The sequence below is a fragment of the Gobius niger genome, assembly GCF_951799975.1.
Source record: "Gobius niger genome assembly, chromosome: 10".
NCBI classification, from domain to species: Eukaryota; Metazoa; Chordata; class Actinopteri; order Gobiiformes; family Gobiidae; genus Gobius; species Gobius niger.
The window spans coordinates 34,018,404-34,034,442 of NC_136861.1; the positions used below are offsets into that span (position 1 = coordinate 34,018,404).

General features: G+C 41.8%; 1 protein-coding gene across 2 annotated transcripts in view; it reads right to left on the minus strand.

The window, feature by feature from the left end:
* Positions 1-4,924: 4,924 nt before the first annotated feature.
* The window catches only part of LOC306969663 (carbonic anhydrase-related protein 10-like), a 221,140-nt gene continuing 210,025 nt past the window's right edge, over positions 4,925-16,039 (minus strand). Inside the window, exons 9-10 of one of the 2 annotated variants that reach the window (XM_079565357.1) lie at positions 5,074-5,113; positions 4,927-5,033 (exon numbers count right to left, since the gene is read on the minus strand). In XM_079565357.1, the coding sequence (XP_079421483.1) occupies positions 5,091-5,113 (23 nt within the window). In that variant the 3' untranslated portion in view covers positions 4,927-5,033; positions 5,074-5,090. Of the gene's footprint in view, positions 5,114-16,039 lie in introns of both variants that reach the window. The other variant, XM_079565356.1, reaches the window with a different exon arrangement.

The window sequence follows — 16,039 nt, forward strand, 5'->3', positions numbered from 1 at the left end:
TGGTCCTTCTTATCTTTCAGAACTGCTTTTACCTTATGAACCTTCACGGCCCCTTCGCTCCTCCGGCAGGGGTCTCCTAGTTATTCCTAAAGTCAACAAAAAGACTCACGGTGAGGCGTCTTTCCAATATTTCGTCCCTCGCCTCTGGAACGACCTGAGGAGGAGCTCAGGGCTGCAGAGAACGGAAATGTTTTTAAGAGCAGGCTCAAGACCCACCTTTTCAGCTTAGCCTTTAACTGATATTTATTTTTGCTAGGCCTATAGAGTACGGAAATGTCCACAGTTACCATTTGAGATCGGCCATCTTTGCAGCTGTTAGCATACATTTCCATAGACTAACATTAGCTAAAAAAAGTATAAAAAGTGGAGAAAAAAGCAGTGGAACGACTCCGTTAGCTGCTGAGTTACTGCTGGTAAATACATCTAACACACTGTGGTCTCCAAGTGTTTTAATGTGAACAATAACTCCAGTATTTTAACTTTTAATATCTCCATTAGTTTACAATGGCTGCTAATCCCATAATGCTTAGCGATATGACGTCACATTCCCGAACTCTATTTATTTATCTCAGCACCATATCATTAATTTAATTGATATTTAACTGTTAAACTCTCGGTTTAACAGTTAAACCGAGAGTTTAACTCAGTTTAACTATTATTCGCCCTCTGCCTCGGGAGCGGTGATTGGCTGTGGCTGCTGGGGTGCTGTCCTGTGGGTGTCTGGTCCGGGCACCCTGTGTTGGTCCCTGTGGCTGCAGCCGAGGTCCATGGATGGTGTTTCCTTACCTGGCTTACCTCAGCCTTACCTCAGCCTTACCTCAGCCTTATGTCCATTGCATGCATTGTTTTACCTTGAGTGTGTGTGGTGTGCTTGTGTGGTGTGTCTCTGGGGAGGTGGGTGGGGAGAGTGTGAATGTGACATTGTGTTTGTTGGAGGACGTGGGTGTGAGAGAATGTCTCAAGACATTAGCATACTACTGCGGTTAGCATTTAGCCCCTACACTGTAAACACCTCAAACTGATAGCTCAGCCTCTAACTCTGATCTCTTTAGGCGGTTTATGGTTATTGTTTTCTTACAGTATCTTAAAGCATGAGTCAGATGTGTTTTAACAATACTGATCATAGATTAATAATAATTGTCCCCCAAAGAATGTTAGAAAAAACAAAAACCAAAACAATCTACTTAAAGGAACAGGCCACCGTTTTTACATACTGGGATATGCTCTTACCTGAGAGTGGGAGAGTACTTACTAAGAGTGGGCAATATCAACAGAAACTAATATGTAAATACTTTTGGGGGGCTCTCCCGATAGCAATGATAGAAATATGCAAAAGCAGCGTCTGCAGGAAAAAGCAAAGTGAAGAAGTGTCTGTGCTGCTAAAGTAAAGTGTGCAAAGGTCCCGGCCCTGGTAATTAGAGTAATTAGCAATAATTGTGTTAGCTATAGCTTTGCTTAAAATAATAGAACTGTTATGTTCAGCTCAAGTGGTTGAAGGTATTAGTGCGAGTCAAAGATAAAACAAGCTAAAAATATATAAAAGTACCGCTGGTCTCTAATTGGCCGGTGCTTATGTCATGCCGTGATGAAAGGGCTGTGATATCGATCGAGCCATGATTTTTTAATGCCTTGTAGTTTTTCATGTGGCTCACCTGCCTGAACACCTGCCTATACATTAAAAACTGTTCAAACCAATTACAAGTGAGCAGAGAAACTTGAGTTCAACTAATACTAGAGGTTTCAATATTTTAAAGAATGGAAGTCAATTAAAGGTCCTATATCATGCAAAATCGACTTTTTGGAGCTTTTAGCCATGTTGTTATGCTATTTCCTTTCCAAAAACACCCCCAGAGTGTTTTTTGGCTTCATTTGCGCAGCTCTCAGTAATCCTCCTGAATCCTGCTCTCTGAGGCTCCGCCCTCCCCTGGTGAACGACTGAGTGTTCAGTTGTGTCGTAACAGCGGAACGGAAGTGCTCGACGTCTGTAATGTAATGTCTTACAGCCTGATTTTAATTTGTAAACCAGCTTTTTCATTATTTCTGTCATAAAAGAGAAACAAAGAGAAAAAAAAGCGTCTGAACAGACGTCATGTTTGCGCTGCAGCTGTGAAGATGGAGCTCTTTCTAACCTACTCTGGACACACCTGTTCTTTTTTCTTAACTAACGATAATGTCACGGAGAAAGAAGCGCGTTTGGCTACGAGGACTTTATTCAACCTTCCTAAAGAAGAGGCCACTCGTCAGCAGTTGTTTTTTTCTCTCCGGGATTCGGTGACTTTCACCGAAATAGTGTTTTTCTGTGACTGTCACTGATGGATGTTTGGTGAACCTTCACCAGAATCAAAGTGGATTAACTTTTATAACCAACGCGAGTCCCATAAGGTAAACAGCGATGGAGCAGAGCGGTGAGTCAATGAAGCTGTGTTGCAGATGTCAACTCTTTATAACTGCATCATTAAGTAACTTCACTTATTGCTGTCTATTTATATTACGGTAAAGTTGTATGTGCGGAGAGAGGGGGCGGAGTTAACTGAATCCAAGCGTTTTGTCTTCCGGGTTTGAAAAATACCTCCAGAAAACACTTAAAATGAGTCCTCCATAGTGGTAGAGGTACAATATATCATATAAAATGCCTTACTTAACTGGATACAGATCCTTTAATTCTATGCTTACGGCCTGTAAAACAGCTTTTTATTATTTCTGTTGTAAGAAAGAAAGAAAAAAAAATCCCAAGGCGTCCGAAAACAAACGCACCCCCTGAGTGTCTGAACAGATGTTTGCTCTAAAGGCTGTGATGGAGCTCTTTCTAACCTACTCTGGACACCTGTTCTTTTTTTTTTGTGTCAGAGAAATGCACATTTGGATACAAAAGGACAGGACTATATTCAACCATAAAGAAGAGGACACCCACCTGAAGTTGGAATTTCTCTATGGGATTCGGCGACTTTCAGCCAGAATAGTGTTTTTCTGTGACTGTCTCTGATGGATGTTTGGTGAATCTTCACCAGAATCAAAGTGGATTCACTTTTATAACCAACGCGAGTCCCACAAACACCCGATGGACCAGAGCGTTGAGTTTATCAAAACGCGTGTTAGCTTGTGTGTGTTAGCCATTTATGAAGCTCTTTTTGCTTTGGTATTTATATTTCTGCTACGGTAAAGTTATGTGAGCGGAGAGAGGGGGCGGAGTACGCACAAAAATGAGTGCTCCATAGTGGTAGAGGTACAACATATCATATAAATGCCTATATTTTACTTTGGAATGGCTAAAATAGCATGATACAGATCCTTTAAAGGTACATCATGCAACTTTTTTACGTGGAAACAAACTAATTTGTGTGTATTTGACCATTCAGTGACTAAGCGGCGTATGAGTGGTTACTTTCCATCACCGTGGCCTCTATGACACCACAGGATCAACTGCTTTGAAAGTTTCTGGCAGGTTTTCTCAGCTGACGGAGCCTCTCATAACAATAATCATCATAATGCACCTTTAAACATGAGGATCGATACTTTTGTCGATTATAATACCAAGCTGGAGTATTAGTCTACTGAAAGGCAGATCCATCCTCTGTGCTTCCTCCTCTATAAGTGTGTTTGCTGGCAGTAAATTGCACCCCCAGAGAAGACCTGTCCAACCCTGTCCAAGTCCCTCTGAGGACAAATGAGCGGCGCATAAGTTCCACCTCGTCGTCACTGTCGAGGGTACGGCTTACGAAAAAGTCGATCATGGCTGTGTTGGACTTAATTTGTTTGTGCGATAGCTTCTACTGTATAATTGAGTGAGGGGTGAGTGCCTCTGCAGTCATTAAGAGCTCTATTATACTCTGCTGTGGATGTTTTCTCCCACTCTCTACCGCCGACTGTAATAAAACATCGTCTTCATAAATAACTAAAGTTCATATGCCACTTAATTGTTGGGGCTGATCATGAATAATTAAAGTGGCAGGCTGTTTGATATTGATATTTGGGGGGAAACGGCTCAGAGACAGGATTACGTCGTTAGCTTTTCCACTGTAGCTGATGGAAGACGCCGAATCGTACAAATAAACTTTTATTATCAATGAAAATCTTATTGTTTCTTTGACAGTACATATAACATATTCATATAAATTAGACGTTAAAGTAAGTTGGACTTTTGGAGTTCGAACTCGAGAGTCCAAGAACGAGCAGAGGTCTTCAAAGAACTGTAGAGAAACAAGTAGCTCTGCACAAGCTAGCTCTTTGTTGTTTTTGTAGTCCATCGTAGATGATTGATGTTGTAGGTGACGGTCGGCAGGGCTCCAGTCCGTTGAACATATGAGCCAGCCATGTTTGTAGTCCTCACTTTTGAAGCCACAGAAGATAGAAATGTTCATAGTCCTGCAGGCCACGGAAAGCAATCAGTCCTTACTGCCGTAGCGGCCATGTTTGTAGTCCCTACTTCTGAAACCATGGAAAGCAGACTCGTTTGTTGTCCTAACTTCAAAAGTTATAGAAGGCGGACATGTTTGTAGTCCTGACTTTAAAGTGGTAGGAGGCGGACATGTTTGTAGTCCTGACTTTCAAAGTGGTGGAAGGCGGACATGTTTGTAGTCCTGACTTCAAAAGTTATAGAAGGCGGACATGTTTGTAGTCCTGACTTTAAAGTGGTAGAAGGCGGACATGTTTGTAGTCCTGACTTTCAAAGTGGTGGAAGGCGGACATGTTTGTAGTCCTAACTTCAAAAGTTATAGAAGGCGGACATGTTTGTAGTCCTGACTTTCAAAGTGGTGGAAGGTGGACATGTTTGTAGTCCTGACTTTCAAAGTGGTGGAAGGCGGACATGTTTGTAGTCCTGACTTTCAAAGTGGTAGAAGGCGGACATGTATGTAGTCCTGACTTTCAAAGTGGTAGGAGGCGGACATGTATGTAGTCCTCAAGCGAATAAAGGCAGACATGTTTGTAGTCCTAATTTCCAAAGCCATAGAAGGCAGACACATTTGTAGTCCTATTATCTGAAGCCACAGGTGGCGGACAAGTTTGTAGTCCAAGCCTCCAAAGCCACCGAAGTTAGACATGATTGTAGTCCAGAGTTCTGAAGCCGCAGATGGCAGACATGTTTGTAGTCCTTACTTCAGAAGCCACTGGTTCACTAAGAAAAACAAAAACAAGAGACACAGATCAAAAAGATGATCAAGACGTATGGTTATTCAATATTTTTACTCCTAGTTTTACTCATATCTTTCCGGCACACAATTGAACAGTACACACTCAATACTTACAACCTTAGAGAAAACATCTGAGCAAACAGCATCAATTTGCACATCGTTTTTTTTTTATCATCTTACCAGAGTTTAATTTCTCCAAGGGACCACAGGGTATGGCGGAAAGGACACTTGCGCATGTGATTTGTACATCTGTGTATTCCTTCCTTCCTTCCTTCCTTCCTTCCTTTCATTCTTCCTTCCTCCTTTCATTCTTCCTTTCATTCTTCCTTCCTTCCTTTCATTCTTCCTTCCTTCCTTCCTCCTTTCATTCTTCCTTCCTTCCTTCCACTCTTCCTTCCACTCTTCCTTTCATTCTTCCTTCCTTCCTTCCTTCCTTCCTTCCATTCTTCCTTCCTTCCTTTCATTCTTCCTTCCTTCCTTCCTTCCTTCCTTCCTTTCATTCTTCCTTCCTCCTTTCATTCTTCCTTTCATTCTTCCTTCCTTCCTTCCTTCCTTTCATTCTTCCTTCCTTCCTTCCTTCCTCCTTTCATTCTTCCTTCCTTCCTTCCACTCTTCCTTCCACTCTTCCTTCCTTCCTTTCATTCTTCCTTCCTTCCTTCCTTCCTTCCTTCCTTTCATTCTTCCTTTCATTCTTCCTTTCATTCTTCCTTTTCATTCTTCCTTTCATTCTTCCTTCCTTTCATTCTTCATTCTTCCTTCCACTCTTCCTTTCATTCTTCCTTCCTTCCTTCCTTCCATTCTTCCTTCCTTCCTTCCTTTCATTCTTCCTTCCTTCCTTTCATTCTTCCTTCCTTCCTTCCTCCTTTCATTCTTCCTTCCTTCCTTCCTTCCTTCCATTCTTCCTTCCTTCCTTCCACTCTTCCTTTCATTCTTCCTTCCTTCCTTCCTCCTTTCATTCTTCCTTCCTTCCTTCCTTCCTTCCATTCTTCCTTCCTTCCTTTCATTCTTCCTTCCTTCCTTTCATTCTTCCTTCCTTCCTTCCTCCTTTCATTCTTCCTTCCTTCCTTCCTTCCTTCCTTCCATTCTTCCTTCCTTCCTTCCACTCTTCCTTTCATTCTTCCTTCCTTCCTTTCATTCTTCCTTCCTTCCTTCCTTCCATTCTTCCTTCCTTCCTTTCATTCTTCCTTCCTTCCTTCCTTCCTCCCTTCCTTTCATTCTTCCTTTCATTCTTCCTTCCTCCTTTCATTCTTCCTTTCATTCTTCCTTCCTTCCTTCCTTTCATTCTTCCTTCCTTCCTTCCTTCCACTCTTCCTTTCATTCTTCCTTCCTTCCATTCTTCCTTCCTTCCTTTCATTCTTCCTTCCTTCCTTTCATTCTTCCTTCCTTCCTTCCTCCTTTCATTCTTCCTTCCTTCCTTCCTTCCTTCCTTCCATTCTTCCTTCCTTCCTTCCACTCTTCCTTTCATTCTTCCTTCCTTCCTTCCTTACATTCTTCCTTCCTTCCTTCCTTTCATTCTTCCTTCCTTCCTTCCTCCTTTCATTCTTCCTTCCTTCCTTCCTCCTTTCATTCTTCCTTCCTTCCTCCTTTCATTCTTCCTTCCTTCCTTCCTTCCTTCCTTCCTTCCATTCTTCCTTCCTTCCTTCCACTCTTCCTTTCATTCTTCCTTCCTTCCTTCCTCCTTTCATTCTTCCTTCCTTCCTTCCTTCCTTCCTTCCTTCCTTCCTTCCATTCTTCCTTCCTTCCATTCTTCCTTCCTTCCTTTCATTCTTCCTTCCTTCCTCCTTTCATTCTTCCTTCCTTCCTTCCTTCCTTCCATTCTTCCTTCCTTCCTTCCACTCTTCCTTTCATTCTTCCTTCCTTCCTTTCATTCTTCCTTCCTTCCTTCCTTCCATTCTTCCTTCCTTCCTTTCATTCTTCCTTCCTTCCTTCCTTCCTCCCTTCCTTTCATTCTTCCTTTCATTCTTCCTTCCTCCTTTCATTCTTCCTTTCATTCTTCCTTCCTTCCTTCCTTTCATTCTTCCTTCCTTCCTTTCATTCTTCCTTCCTTCCTTCCTCCTTTCATTCTTCCTTCCTTCCTTCCTTCCTTCCATTCTTCCTTCCACTCTTCCTTTCATTCTTCCTTCCTTCCTTCCTTCCTTCCATTCTTCCTTCCTTCCTTCCTTTCATTCTTCCTTCCTTCCTTCCTCCTTTCATTCTTCCTTCCTTCCTTCCTCCTTTCATTCTTCCTTCCTTCCTTCCATTCTTCCTTCCTTCCTCCTTTCATTCTTCCTTCCTTCCATTCCTCCTTTCATTCTTCCTTCCTTCCTTCCTTCCTTCTATTCTTCCTTCCTTCCTTCCTTCCTTCCTTCCTTCCTTCCTTCCTTCCTTCCTTCCTTCCCTCTCACTCATCAGCACAGATCCCCATATCGCATTGTGTTTCACGGCAGGAGTCCATTAGAAAGAAGAACACACACACACTGACCTCACACCTGCTCCACAGACAGCACCTCATTCTCTAATTTTATATGTGAAAATTTAAACAAACAAACAACAAAACATGGAGAATTGGCAGCAGCAGAAAGGAGGTATGGAGTGAATTAGTTGGACTTTTGGGACTGAGTGGTGAGTAGGATCTGTCTTTTTTGTTTTACATCTTAATAAGCTGTTTTCTAATATATATTTTTGAATGTACATACTTGTGATCTCGTCGCCACACATACACAGACCAAACCGTACTTCATGTAAGTGACAGTTGGCAAGAAAACCGTGCTAAATACGCTTTCAGTGTGAGCCCAATGTCTGCAGAAAGTTCTTGATACCCTTGTTGTCAATTGTCCAGTTCAACAGAAGATTGATACTTCCTTTCAGGTTCCAATTTCACTTTCTTTTTTCATCAGCAGTTGAGAATAATTCGGGTCACAGCTTGTCAACCTTCCCTTTAAAAAAAATTGTTCAGAAACCAGGGCTGGACTGGCAGAAAAAAAACGGCCCGGGACTTTTGGGTCAAGACCGGCTTTCTATAAAAAAACAACTGTCATATTCAATGCAGTAGTCGAGGTGATGAGCAAAACAATGAGCCCTTGGCTTGAACTAAAACAGTATAAGCTACGAATCGAGGACAATAGTTGCATGTTGTTTCTGCCGAATTCAAGCTAACACCGAATTCAAGCGAACTTTCATCTTGTCATTTATAACTTGAAGGAACTTTTGTAAAATTACTCTGATGACGAGGGGCAAGATGGAGTCACCTGACAACTCCCAGCATGCATTTCTTTGCAAACATTTGTCTAAAATGTATAAAAAATAGAGGTCTGAGGTTCTGTGGGTCCTGGAGGGAGTTACAATAAACTATTTCCTCTTATATTCACAATGTGAGGGGCATGAGTGTTATGTCCCAGAGGCCCATTGCTCATTATACCAGATTATCTGGGAACCATGACTCAAGAAAGCGCCACCAGAGGGGAATAAAAGGCGTCACATCCCTCTAGTGGAGCAGATGTGTAATTGCATAAATGTAATGATAGAGATTCTGATGGCTTTTCCCGTTTATTATGGGCCTTATTTCGGTGTGATTGGCCCATCCGGCCCAAAAGTATGTCGGCCCACCGGGAAAACTCCCGAATCTCCCGATGGCCAGTCCAGCCCTGCCAGAAACCGTCTTTTACGCTGCGATCTCAGGTGGAAATTTGCAAATGCGGAGGGAGAATTCCGAACTCCTCTCACCGGCAAGTAAAAGAGTCCGGCGGTTCGGCTTGGCAGAAGATGGTCCTGTCTTTGCTGTCATTTTTATTCGTTCTTTTCTATGTCTTTGCACTCTGGCCTGACCGATACAGTATTATTGGCTCCTGGCCTCCGTCAGAGATTTAGACGTCAGATGTTGAGAATGGACCTCCTGGAGCGAGTAAGAATAGACTGCCGTGTGCTAAACGATCGACCCGTCTCCTCCGCACTTCCTCTTCCTGCCACACACGCAGTACGTTTGCGCTCACAGATACACACCGTCAGACTCAACCTGCTGCCCCCACTCTTGGCAGTAAAAGCTCTGGGACGGCTCAGACAGTTTACCTCCGCTATAATTGGCTCGGTTCGCAATGATGAGAGAACTTCTTTTTCAGTGGTGCAAAAGTTTCCCCACTCGTACCGACATGCCAACAGTGTGATACACGTGTTTCTCGGGCTTCTAGTGTTGGAGGAATATGTACAGCGTGTTCCTTCATCTTGCATCTGACTGGTTCCCACAGGAGAGCTGCACACTCCATTAAGCGAGGTGGGTCTGGGGATTCGAACTCCTTGCCTTTGGCTTAGCTCGCCGAGCAGTGCATGACCAATTACATGTTAACCTTCCCAACTAGTCAATGGAAGTGTGGAACGGCGGAATCGCTAGGGAGCTGTTACCCGGTCCCTCCAGGATTTCGTGGGCAATTTCTGGTGATTGTTGCGGGTTCAAATGCCTGTCTCCACGGGCCACTTTCCAGGAAGTTTAAATGAAAAATGTTTCTGCTTGAAGTGTCTATGTTTTGCAAATTCAACCGATTGTGTATAATTAAAGCAGTACTAAGAAACGCTTAGAGGCCATAAGCGCAACTGCGGATGTCGTAGCATGTTGCGATTTTTTTTACTCATTTATTGCCCGTGAGAGTAAATACTACGCTGACAGAAAAGACAAAGGGACAGAGGGATATTGTTCATCCAAATACACAATGGAGATCTTTTTTTTCACTCAAACTTGGCTGTAAATACTGCTAAAGTGGTGCTAGCCCACAGTTAGCTTTGCCCGTTAGCCTGTTAGCTTCTTCTTCGTGATTCCATTGGTGTGTATTGGTGACTCCGGTCCGGAGGCAGTCAAATTGCAAGTGTGGTTTTCTGGCCAGAGACACCAGGGGGAGATGAAAGACCCTCATCTTACTTACTTAGTACTGCTTTAACCGTCTGGGTCTGAAATTTCACATAACATATGTAACATTAAATAATCATCAGAATCAACAGGCTGTCACTTTGACCAATGAGATGCGTTTTCTTATGAACCGGACTGTTCTGGCCCGCCTCATTTTGCAACTTAGGAGTGGCTTTTTGGTCCGATCATACGTTAGTTAAGTGTGACATCATGACTTCCCCTTCGGGTACTAGCAGACCGGCAAACATGCAAGAAAAAACATTAAAAACTCTTAAAAACAACCATCAGTATTTCTGAAACTCATTAGCCAAAAATGCCGCACCTGCTGCTAAAAAAGTAATATTTACTAATGTCACTACTTCCAGGGTTAGCGTAGCTGCTGCGCCGTTAGCATTTTCTCCGCTAAACCCGGATGTAGCAATTTTGGTAAATATTACTTTTATAGCAGCAGGTGCGGCATTTTTGGCTAATGGGCCTGAGAAATAAGTATATGCAGTAACTCTCTGTTGAGTTTCAGAAATATGGACTGTGGTATTAAAGAGTTTTTTTGTTGTAGTTTCTCGCACAGCTGGAGACCCGGAAGTAGAGCTGTGACGTCACCACTTAAAAAACGTATCAGGACGGGACAAACGGGACAGACATTTTCATTGAAATCCCGGTTATCTTACAGCAGTTTTAACCAAAAAGGCATAGTCATTAAAAAAAAATTGTATGATCTATAACATTGTTTCTCAGGTGGTGGGTCGGGGCCCAAAAGTGGGTCACGGAACCATTATCAGTGGGGTGCAAGCCTTTTCCAGAGTCAATGTCTTTGAATATTTCTCTTCAATAAAAGCATAGAAGCATCAGGATATTTAAAAATGAGTTCATTTTGTGTTCATTCAATGCTTATTTGTGGAGAAAACACAGTAATATTTTAGAAATTTCATTCTTCTTTGGGTCGCAGCTTGACATCCTAGAATTATAGTGGGTCCCGACAGCATCCCAGCAGTTCACCACTGATCTATAAATCAGCGCTGCGTTAGGCCCCCTTGAAGAAAAGCGCTCCCTGCTTTTACAGACCTGCTGTTACAGTCGCCCAGGCTTTCCAAACCATACTGGATGAATACTTATTATGCTTATTTTGGTCAGCTGCCATCTTGTTCTGTGTTTACATGCAGCATGCTGGGGAAACAATCCATGGGGAGTCATTAGTGTTGCCAATGTAAAAAGTGATATTACCGTCAAAAATGTAGCAGGTGTATGGAGCTGAATCAGTGTCAACATAGTGGAGGAGGCACATGGAAGGTCAGGTTTATCACCGTATATGTTAACACATTGAGTGCCGCGCTGTTTTGGGAATTTAGCTGTAGAGTGCCAACAATCCAGACCATTTTTCATGATATTTGTAGCACCACAGTGTATTCTATGTTATAGCTATGGACACATGCTATGGCCCGTTTGAAAGATGAGACTGTAAGCTCTGAGTAGGTGAAAACAGTTTAATTCTGCGTGCCTCGGTTCCTGAGAAATCCTAAGTTAACAGAGGCTCGTTTTTCTAGAATCAGAGATATTGCGTGTTTTATGAAACTGTCTCCCTCATTTCACTCTCTTCACTGGGCTTTGGCTGAAAACAAGGGCTTAAGAAAAGAACACTGACTATTGAGAATGTCTGTTTCTGAGTTTTTGTTTTAAGAGAACATAGAGCTGAAACATTGAGAGAAAAACACGTTGTGAGCTGAGCATGCGGTGGTGAGCCGTTGTTAACAGCGTGACTGAAACAAGGTTTATTTTTAGATACAAAACTGTCGGCTTCTTGACCTCATTGGTCCGTGATTATGAGGCCGACTGATAAAAAATACAGAGCGATCTGAAGCACAAGGTGTGGAGATCGTTGTTCTGTGCAGGAGCCGGCCTCTGCTCTCACTTCCTCCTCTTTCTAAGCACCGCTCTTGGCTGCAGGACCGAGGGGCGGGGCATCGAAAACACAAGCTGAACTAACGAGAGGCAGGTTCATTTCTATTGGTGTGATTAAATGCCTATAAGAAATGTCCAGATCGTGACTTTTGTTGTTGTTGATCTTCATTTATTTCACTTCTGTTCATCACAGAGCTCCCAAAATCACACATGCGGTGTATTACGGTGTCTAGTTTCGTAATAAACCCCCCCCACAAAACCGACTTTCAGTTTTTGGCACAGGCCACCATTTTTACATACTGAGATATGTTCTGGCCTGAGCTTAGACGAGTTGATGCGTACCTGTCTGGTCTTTGTGCGTGCGCTCAGTCACGCAAAACGACCATGTTGTTAGCATTTGGCCTCTCCCAGTGTATTCCTATAGCTCCAAACGGGGGTGAAGTTGGAAGCGACCACGCTCACAAAGACCAGGCAGGTACGCATCAACTCGTCTAAACTCAGGTAAGAACATATCACAGGTAAGAACTTATCTATACTGCTTAACCCCCGCCAGAACAAAGAGCATTATAAAATATAGCAACAAAGGAGGATGAAAAGGAGAATGCAAATGCAATAAAAGGGCGACAAAAAAAGCGATGGTGTGACAAAAATGCAACAAAAAAGCCAAAAAAGAGCAACAGAAAAGTGATGAAAAAGTGACAAATATTTGTTGAAAAATTGACAAAAAATTGACAAAAAATGTGGCAAAAAAATGGACAAAAAACAACAGCGAATAAGCAATAGAAAAATAGCTTTCAAACGAGGCATTACACTGGCCCTGTAACCTTTCAGACTCGGTTAAGGCCGGGGTTAAGAGGTTAATAATAGCATATGCTAATGTTAATAATAGAAAAAAAGGCCAATGAATTAGCTTGTAGCTCCTTAAGCTACATAAACAACTTGTCTATTCTCTCAAAGAGCTACTGATAGTATTAATGTTCACTGGCCCCACTTTGAGATGTGAAATAAATGACAAATCCCACTGACCCACATATTGACTCTTGGTCTTTCCAACCCCCTTCACATCGGTATTGGTACTGGACCCAAAAAATGTCAGTCAGGCCCTAGTTTTAATGACCTACGTGTCAATGTGTAAATGGGTTTAACCTCTTAACTCCCACCTGAACGGAACCCATTTTATCCAGTTTGGCTTTACCCTAATCAAAAAGCGTCTGTGGAAAAAAGCACCAAAACAGCTACAAAATATGAAAAGAAAGGATGTAAACGCAACAAAAAAGTGACAAAAAGTCAACAAAAATGTGACAAAAATGTGACAAAAATGTGACAAAAACTCAGCAAAAATGTGACAAAAAAATGACAAAAATGTGACAAAAATGTGACAAAAATTCAACAAAAATGTGACAAAACTTCAACAAAAATGTGACAAAAATTCAACAAAAATGTGACAAAAACTCAGCAAAAATGTGACACAAATTCAACCAAAAAGTGACAAAAATTCAACCAAAAATTCAACCAAAAAGTGACAAAAATGTGACAAAAATGTGACAAAAATTCAACAAAAATGTGACAAAAACTCAGCAAAAAAAAGACAAAAATTCAACCAAAATGTGACAAAAATTCAACAAAAATGTGACAAAAATTCAGCAAAAAAATGACAAAAATGTGACAAAAATTCAACCAAAAAGTGACAAAAATTCAACAAAAATGTGACAAAAATTCAACCAAAAAGTGACAAAAATTCAACAAAAATGTGACAAAAATTCAACCAAAAAGTGACAAAAATTCAACCAAAATGTGACAAAAATTCAACCAAAATGTGACAAAAATTCAACCAAAAAGTGACAAAAATGTGACAAAAATTCAACAAAAATGTGACAAAAACTCAGCAAAAAAGACAAAAATTCAACCAAAATGTGACAAAAATTCGACAAAAATTCGACAAAAATTCAACCAAAAAGTGACAAAAATTCGACAAAAATGTGACAAAAATTCGACAAAAAAGTGACAAAAATGTGACAAAAATTCAACCAAAATGTGACAAAAATTCAACCAAAATGTGACAAAAATTCAACCAAAAAGTGACAAAAAAATGACAAAAATTCAACCAAAATGTGACAAAAATTCAACCAAAAAGTGACAAAAATGTGACAAAAATTCAACAAAAATGTGACCAAAATGAGGCGCTACACAGGCCTATAGAATGGCCAAAGAGGACAGAATGCATTTGGTTTAGGCGGGTGGTAAGAGGTTAAACTAAGCCCAACCGTTTGAGAAAAGCCCTTCCAAGTGCCCCGCGAGGCGCTCCGGGGGGTGTGAGCGTGTTGACAGATGACGTGCTGCACACTGGGCCTTACTCAAACAAAGACTAGACCTGCGGATTTACAGGCAAACACAGCCAGAAAAGACAGAAACGCTTTTTAAAAACCGCCGCAGTCGAGCAGAGGGATCACCATCCAGCCCCGCATTAGACCGGGATTTCTTCACTCATTAAAACGGCTCCTCTTATTATTATGGATTATGAGGACCTTGGCCTGGCCCGGCTCCAAATCTGAAAAACTCCCCTCCCCAATTAGAGCCCGGCGCTGCTCCTGTGGCTGATTCTGCCCCTTCTCACTTTGGAAAAAAATTTTGTAATATTTTTTTTGGAAAGCCCACACAGAGCCGGGAGATTTAGTCAAACAGGTTTCTAAATTATCTCCAGACCGGGCCCGACCGCCAACATGGGTTTATTATTATTCATGAGCGCCGAGATGGAGAGGACAGACGGATCAGGAGAAATAAGTTCCGCCAATACTTGCTCTACTCGTCGTATCAATACTCAATTATTTATATCAGAAAACAAACATATAAAATGTTCAAGAGCCTATCTTTCTGCACCTGGTAAGCATTAATAAATCACACCCGCTGGAGGGGACTATTTTCCTGAAGATATACCCACACACGAGGGATGGGAGATAGTATTTAAGCTTTACTTTATGGCGTCCGTGGGGGGGATTGTATCAACGTACAACCGCAGTACCCGGGGACTTCCAGATCGTGAGCTATAGGCGGTTCAGGACCAGCCTGGGCCGGACGTGAATTCCCTGGACACTCGGACACTATAGGGTCTCGTCTCACCCAGAATGAACCAACGCTCTGCTCCGAAACAAAAGGATAAATGCGATTCCTCTAGCAAGAAAGAAGCGAGGCAGAGCGTTTTCCCACTCACAAAAGACTTTATCAGTGCGGGATCCAACTCTTTATTTGCATGTGACATCGGTAAAGAGCCTCATTCAAAACAATCAAGGGTCTGTTTTACACGGATTACACGCAGAGCAGGATTTGGCAGAGTCTTTTCATTATTTGTGGCACAAGATTTGTTTTTGCAAAGGGTGTAAATCAGTCCAGTCGTAACATTTGAGTCAAATCGGGCCTGTGAGTGATCAGAGTCTGAGATATTTTTAGTTTTTGGCTGACACATGGGCCGGTCTTTTGAACTGATCTTTAAACTGAACGGTTTCCGAACGCTTTCAGTGAAGAGTCGTGAACGGGTCGGAGCGGAGTGGAGCTGCGGATCACTGGGCAAAAAGCGTTTGGGAGTTTATTTTCAGCCCCCGAAGACGTGGATGTTGTGAAGTTAAGTCGGGCTGTGTGAGAGGACTCGAAGTGCCTCTGCCCAAGACTGCTGTGGCACCAAACAATATAAAAATATAAAATATAAAAATGACCAAACAAATTGCAGTGTTCTTGTTTTGATCTCATTTAGTCTTTATATAAACTGTACTTTTCAAGAGCAAAAGAAAATGGCTGGCTAAAACACTGGCTAAAGGACATGATGCTCAGAGCTGGGACAATATATTGTGTGTTTTTATATGGACCTCAAGTCTGACAATTAAAGATGATGATGATGATTAACCCCTTAACTCCCACCTGAGCCGAGCACATTTTCTCCAGTTTGGCTTTACCCCAATCCAAAAGCTTCTGGAAAAAAAGGTGTGAAAATAGTGACAGAACTGAGACGAAAACAAGGATGAAGATGTGACAAAAAAAAGTGAGAAAACTTTAATAAAAAAGTGACGAAAAAAATGACAAACAAAATGACAAAAAATGACAAAAATTGATTAAAAAAATGACAAAAAATGACAAAAAAAATGATTTAAAA